General features: G+C 62.5%; 1 protein-coding gene and 2 pseudogenes across 1 annotated transcript; all 3 read right to left on the reverse strand.

Moving 5' to 3' along the window:
* Positions 1 to 141: 141 nt before the first annotated feature.
* LOC102424607 lies at positions 142 to 1,359 on the reverse strand (annotated as a pseudogene).
* Positions 1,360 to 3,169: 1,810 nt separating this feature from the next.
* Positions 3,170 to 4,159, reverse strand: LOC102424922 (annotated as a pseudogene).
* Positions 4,160 to 5,825: 1,666 nt separating this feature from the next.
* On the reverse strand, positions 5,826 to 6,782 carry LOC102425243 (THO complex subunit 4-like). The gene has a single exon (XM_006108447.1). The coding sequence runs from the start codon at positions 6,780 to 6,782 to the stop codon at positions 5,826 to 5,828; it is 957 nt and encodes a 318-aa protein (XP_006108509.1).
* Positions 6,783 to 7,066: the final 284 nt, after the last annotated feature.

The following is a 7,066-nucleotide window of genomic DNA, read 5'->3' on the forward strand; positions in this document are numbered from 1 at the left end:
TTTTCAGAGTTATTGAATAAAAGAAAAGTGAACGAAAAATCTTTCTAAGAGTTTTAAATCCTATTTCCAAACAGAAGAAACAAACTCCATCATTGGCCCCAGGTCCCTGGCCATCCTCGCGCACACCGACTTGCTGGTGCTTTAGCTGGTGTCCATCGTCGCGTCGTCATCGACCAGCAGGGCGTCCAGGTCCTCGGCGTCCTTCATCGCGCTGTCAGCGTCCAGCTGGGAGTCCAACTCCACGGTGTCCCTCATGGAGCTGTAAGCATCCTTCTGGGCGTCCAGCTTTTTGGTGTCCCTCATGGCATGGTAAGCGCCCAGGTGGGCGTCCATCCTTTTGGTGTCCCTCATCGAGTAGTAAGCGCCCTTTTGGGCGTCCAACTGCTGGGTGCCCCTCATCGCGCTGTAAGCGTCCTGCTTGGCGTCCAGCTGCTTGGGGCCCCTCATCGAGTTGTAAGCGTCCAGCTGGGCGTCCAACTCCTCCGCCGAGATGTGTGGCTTTGAATGGCGGCCAGTGCGCCTGCCTGTACACAGGTTGCCTCCGCTGGAGCGGCCCTGAGTGCCGCCGCCGCCGCCGCCGCCGCTGAAGCCTCCAGATCCTCGGTTTGTAGTCACCCGGCCTCTGTTGACACTCGGTACTGGCCTGGGCTGCGTGACTATGTTCGAGGTGAGGATCTGGATGTGGAGGGGACGGCCATCCAAAGGGACGCCGTTGTACTGCTTCCTGGCTTCCAGGGCGTCTGCCTTGCGCTCAAAGTGCACGTGGGCTGTTCCCAGGCTGCGGCCAGAGCGGTCGTAATGGACAGCGGCCTGCTTCAGAGGCCCGAACTCCGCAAACAGCTGCTGGATGTCCGCGTCGGACACTCGGAAGTCCAGGTTGGACAGCAGCAGCTTCCCGCCGGTCATCAGGCCGGCGCCCCTGCCGAAGTCCCTGCGGAAGCGGTGGTGGTGCCACTCGTCGGGAAGCTGTCTCGGCCTGCTGTAGGGCGCCGGCCGGTCCCTGCCTCGGCCGAGGGCCGCCCTGTTCCGGAACGGCCCGCCGCCCCAGCTCTCGGGGGCGGCCGCGGCCTGCGCTCAGCCACCGCGGAGGCCTCCCTGGGAGCCGGCCCTGCCTCGGTCCCGGCCGAGGTCCCTGCCCCCGCCGCGGCCGTGGCCGTGGCCGTGGCCGTGGCCGTGGCCGTGGCCGTGGCCGTGGCCTCCCTGGGAGCCGGCCCAGCCTCGGTCCCAGCCTCGGTCCCTGCCCCTGCCCCCGCCCCCGCCCCCACCCCCGCCGCCGCCTCGTCCTCGGCCATGGCGGTCCCGCTGGCTCCGGTCCAGCCGAATGATGTCGTCCAGTGACATGTGGATTTTGTCGGCCATGGCGGGCCCCGAATCAGCCTCGGATGGAGCCCGTGCGGAGGCACGCGAGTCCTTCACTTCCCGGGCGGCGCCGGGGCTGTCCCAGATGTTGGGGTCCAGGCCCAGGGGTTCCCAAGGGTGTGGACGAGTCGGTGAAGAAGAAATGACACCGAGACAGCGTTCAGTGGATCAGCAGCCCAGCCAGGCTCTAGCCAGGTGCTCTAGCGGCTTCTATGTCCCGGGACCGGGTCTTGGCGAGACCTCTCTCCTGAAAGCTCCCTTGGAGAACGAGGACGACGACCACGACCACAAGCCTAGGGCTGAGAAGCTCTGCAAAGAAGGCCCTGCGTTCTTTTATAGCCCCAGAGCTGGTGGGAGGATCCAAATCAGCTGCCCGCTCGACCAATCAGCCGCCCCCAGGACCGACGTCACCGGTTGGGCCTCAAGTGGAGGGGAGGAGGCTTGCATTGGCGCTGCAGGACCAGGAGAGGGCGCCCCTGGCCCGCCCAAGCGATTCACGGGGCTTGGGGGAGGACTTGGGAGACAGGGCAAGTGCCCAAGGAGGCCTGCAGGGCTCTGTCTCCACGCCTTGTGGGACGGCATCGCCGTTTTTTCTCGGTGGAAGAGGGGACAATACATACTAAGACAGGCTCCCGTGGGCCCAGGACGGGCCAAAAGGAAACAAAGCCACGGAAAATCTCCTAGGCGTGCCTCACTCGGCAGATATCTTGTTAGCGGGACCTTGTGCTCTCGCGTGTGTGTGTGTGTGTGTGTGTGTGTGTGTGTGTGTGGTGGGGGGACGCGGGGGGCGGGGGAGGGGGTTGGAGGAGGGAGGGATAGGTGTGTGGGTGTGGTAGTTTGTGTGCGCGCGCGAGCGTGTGCGTCTGTCCGTGTACATGCGAAGTCACGCACGGACACTCCTTGCTTTGAATGGTCCGTCGCCATCCATGAACACCCTTCAGCACCTGCCTTCTCAAAGACAACGCCCCCTGCAAGTGCTTCCCGCCTCGCGTGGAGCCAGAAATGGGGAAGTCCAGTCACCTGTCTGTGCTTTCCCCACAGGCGGTTGCAGGAGGGGGGCTTGCGTTGACGCTTCTCGACCAGCAGAGGGCGGGGCGGGCTCTTCGGCCCCTGCCCCAGTCCAGCCAAATTCTGTAATCCACAGCCAAAGATGACGTCCTGGACTGTCCATCTGATCCAAACCCCGCCCACGCCCACCCCCCCCGTCCCCCCACACTCACCCCCACCCCCACCCCTCCCCCACCCCGCTCACTCTGTGGATGGATGGTCAGGCCCCCTCCCAGAGACCAAGTCCAGGCCTGGCCACCTGGGCTTGCCAAAGCCTCAGAAATTGGAAAGGCGGGATCAACCATTTTTTTCTGAGGAGGGTATTTTGTTGTTGTTGTTTTATCGGAGGGAACGAGTTATTTTGTTTGTTTGTTTGTCTGTGTGTTTTTCCCACACCTTTTCGGTTGATTATGGCCAAGGTGAAAACAGCAACCGGTAAAGTGAATCCCGAAATGACTCGGCACAAAACCGGTCTTTTTCAGAGTTATTGAATAAAAGAAAAGTGAACGAAAAGTTTTAAATCCTATTTCCAAACAGAAGAAACAAACTCCATCATTGGCCCCAGGTCCCTGGGCCATCCTCGCGCACACCCCACTTGCTGTGCTTTAGCTGGTGTCCATCGTCGCGTCGTCATCGTCCAGCAGGGCGTCCAGGTCCTCGGCGTCCTTCATCTCGCTGTCAGCGTCCAGCTGGGAGTCCAACTCCTCGGTGTCCCTCATGGAGCTGTAAGCATCCTTCTGGGCGTCCAGCTTTTTGGTGTCCCTCATGGCATGGTAAGCGCCAGGTGGGCGTCCATCCTTTTGGTGTCCCTCATGGAGTAGTAAGCGCCCTTTTGGGCGTCCAACTGCTGGGTGCCCCTCATCGCGCTGTAAGCATCCTGCTTGGCGTCCAGCTGCTTGGGGCCCCTCATCGAGTTGTAAGCTTCCAGCTGGGCGTCCAACTCTTCCGCCGAGATGTGTGGCTTTGAATGGCGGCCAGTGCGCCTGCCTGTACACAGGTTGCCTCCGCTGGAGCGGCCCTGAGTGCCGCCGCCACCGCCGCCGCCGCCGCCGCCTCCACCGCCCCCGAAGCCTCCAGATCCTCGGTTTGTAGTCACCCGGCCTCTGTTGACACTCGGTACCGGCCTGGGCTGCGTGACTATGTTCGAGGTGAGGATCTGGATGTGGAGGGGACGGCCATCCAAAGGGACGCCGTTGTACTGCTTCCTGGCTTCCAGGGCGTCTGCCTTGCGCTCAAAGTGCACGTGGGCTGTTCCCAGGCTGCGGCCAGAGCGGTCGTAATGGACAGCGGCCTGCTTCAGAGGCCCGAACTCCGCAAACAGCTGCTGGATGTCCGCGTCGGACACTCGGAAGTCCAGGTTGGACAGCAGCAGCTTCCCGCCGGTCATCAGGCCGGCGCCCCTGCCGAAGTCCCTGCGGAAGCGGTCGTGGTGCCACTCGTCGGGAAGCTGTCTCGGCCTGCTGTAGGGCGCCGGCCGGTCCCTGCCTCGGCCGAGGGCCGCCCTGTTCCGGAACGGCCCGCTGCCCCAGCTCTCGGGGGCGGCCGCGGCCTGCGCTCCGCCACCGCGGAGGCCTCCCTGGGAGCTGGCCCAGCCTCGGTCCCAGCCTAGGTCCCTGCCCCTGCCCCGGCCCCCGCCCCCGCCCCCACCCCCCGCCCCACCCCCGCCGCCGCCTCATCCTCGGCCATGGCGGTCCCGCTGGCTCCGGTCCAGCCGAATGATGTCGTCCAGTGACATGTGGATTTTGTTGGCCATGGCGGGCCCCGAATCAGCCTCGGATGGAGCCCGTGCGGAGGCACGCGAGTCCTTCACTTACCGCGCGGCGCCGGGGCTGTCCCAGATGTTGGGGTCCAGGCCCAGGGGTTCCCAAGGGTGTGGACGAGTCGGTGAAGAAGAAATGACACCGAGACAGCGTTCAGTGGATCAGCAGCCCAGCCAGGCTCTAGCCAGGTGCTCTAGCGGCTTCTATGTCCCGGGACCGGGTCTTGGCGAGACCTCTCTCCTGAAAGCTCCCTTGGAGAACGAGGACGACGACCACGACCACAAGCCTAGGGCTGAGAAGCTCTGCAAAGAAGGCCCTGTGTTCTTTTATAGCCCCAGAGCTGGTGGGAGGAGCCAAATCAGCTGCCCGCTCGACCAATCAGCCGCCCCCAGGACCGACGTCACCGGTTGGGCCTCAAGTGGAGGGGAGGAGGCTTGCATTGGCGCTGCAGGACCAGGAGAGGGCGCACCTGGCCCGCCCAAGCGATTCACAGGGCTTGGGGGAGGACTTGGGAGACAGGGCAAGTGCCCAAGGAGGCCTGCAGGGCTCTGTCTCCACGCCTTGCGGGATGGCATCGCCGTTTTTTCTCGGTGGAAGAGGGGACAATACATACTAAGACAGGCTCCCGTGGGCCCAGGACGTGCCAAAAGGAAACAAAGCCACGGAAAATCTCCTAGGCGTGCCTCACTCGGCAGATATCTTGTTAGCGGGACCTTGTGCTCTCGCGTGTGTGTGTGTGTGTGTGTGTGTGTGTGTGTGTGTGGTGGGGGGACGCGGGGAGCGGGGGAGGGGGTTGGAGGCGGGAGGGATAGGTGTGTGGGTGTGGAAGTTTGTGTGCGCGCGCGAGCGTGTGCGTCTGTCCGTGTACATCCGAAGTCACGCACGGACACTCCTTGCTTTGAACGGTCCGTCGCCATCCATGAACACCCTTCAGCACCTGCCTTCTCAAAGACAACGCCCCCTGCAAGTGCTTCCCGCCTCGGGTCTAGCCAGAAATGGGGAAGTCCAGTCACCTGTCTGTGCTTTCCCCACAGGCGGTTGCAGGAGGGGGGCTTGCGTTGACGCTTCTCGACCAGCAGAGGGCGGGTCGGGCTCTTCGGCCCCTGCGCCAGTCCAGCCAAATTCTGTAATCCACAGCCAAAGATGACGTCCTGGACTGTCCATCTGATCCAAACCCCGCCCACGCCCACCCCGCCCCCCGTCCCCCCACACTCACCCCCACCCCCACCCCTCCCCCACCCCGCTCACTCTGTGGATGGATGGTCAGGCCCCCTCCCAGAGACCAAGTCCAGGCCTGGCCACCTGGGCTTGCCAAAGCCTCAGAAATTGGAAGGCGGGATCAACCTTTTTTTTCTGAGGAGGGTATTTTGTTGTTGTTGTTTTATCGGAGGGAACGAGTTATTTTGTTTGTTTGTTTGTCTGTGTGTTTTTCCCACACCTTTTCGGTTGATTATGGCCAAGGTGAAAACAGCAACCGGTAAAGTGAATCCCGAAAATGACTCGGCACAAAACCGGTCTTTTTCAGAGTTATTGAATAAAAGAAAAGTGAACGAAAAATCTTTCTAAGAGTTTTAAATCCTATTTCCAAACAGAAGAAACAAACTCCATCATTGGCCCCAGGTCCCTGGCCAACCTCGCGCACACCCACTGGCTGGTGCTTTAGCTGGTGTCCATCGTCGCGTCGTCATCGTCCAGCAGGGCGTCCAGGTTCTCGGCGTCCTTCATCTCGCTGTCAGCGTCCAGCTGGGAGTCCAACTCCTCGGTGTCCCTCATGGAGCTGTAAGCATCCTTCTGGGCGTCCAGCTTTTTGGTGTCCCTCATGGCATGGTAAGCGCCCAGGTGGGCGTCCATCCTTTTGGTGTCCCTCATCGAGTAGTAAGCGCCCTTTTGGGCGTCCAACTGCTGGGTGCCCCTCATCGCGCTGTAAGCGTCCTGCTTGGCATCCAGCTGCTTGGGGCCCCTCATCGAGTTGTAAGCGTCCAGCTGGGCGTCCAACTCCTCCGCCGAGATGTGTGGCTTTGAATGGCGGCCAGTGCGCCTGCCTGTACACAGGTTGCTTCCGCTGGAGCGGCCCTGAGTGCCGCCGCCGAAGCCTCCAGATCCTCGGTTTGTAGTCACCCGGCCTCTGTTGACACTCGGTACCGGCCTGGGCTGCGTGACTATGTTCGAGGTGAGGATCTGGATGTGGAGGGGACGGCCATCCAAAGGGACGCCGTTGTACTGCTTCCTGGCTTCCAGGGCGTCTGCCTTGCGCTCAAAGTGCACGTGGGCTGTTCCCAGGCTGCGGCCAGAGCGGTCGTAATGGACAGCGGCCTGCTTCAGAGGCCCGAACTCCGCAAACAGCTGCTGGATGTCCGCGTCGGACACTCGGAAGTCCAGGTTGGACAGCAGCAGCTTCCCGCCGGTCATCAGGCCGGCGCCCCTGCCGAAGTCCCTGTGGAAACGGTCGTGGTGCCACTCGTCGGGAAGCTGTCTCGGCCTGCTGTAGGGCGCCGGCCGGTCCCTGCCTCCGCCGAGGGCCGCCCTGATCCGGAACCGCCCGCCGCCCCAGCTCTCAGGGGCGGCGCAGGCCTGCGCTCCGCCACCGCGGAGGCCTCCTGGGAACCGGCCCTGCATCAGGACCGGCCGAGGTCCCTGCACTCCGCCCCGACCATGGCCGCGGACGTAGCCACCCTGTGAGCTGGAACAGTATGGGGTCCATGTCTAGGTCCCAGGACTCTGCCTTGGCCCTGGCTCGTGATACGTCTTAGTAGTCACGCTAAATAGGTCATGGGGAACCCATCTCGTTCCAGTGACAAGCGGCTTTTTTCGCATTATGGTCGCCCTCAATGAGTCTCCATAGAGGGATAAAGGAGAGTCGGAGGGACGCTCACTCTGAGGCCACCTCTGGTATGGTCCCA

The sequence above is a fragment of the Myotis lucifugus genome, unplaced genomic scaffold (genome assembly GCF_000147115.1).
Source record: "Myotis lucifugus unplaced genomic scaffold, Myoluc2.0 scaffold_2330, whole genome shotgun sequence".
NCBI classification, from domain to species: domain Eukaryota; kingdom Metazoa; phylum Chordata; class Mammalia; order Chiroptera; family Vespertilionidae; genus Myotis; species Myotis lucifugus.

Excerpts from the sequence above, each read along its gene's own strand:
- LOC102425243 (XM_006108447.1), bottom strand. The coding sequence starts at position 6,782 with ATGCAGGGCCGGTTCCCAGGAGGCCTCCGCGGTGGCGGAGCGCAGGCC.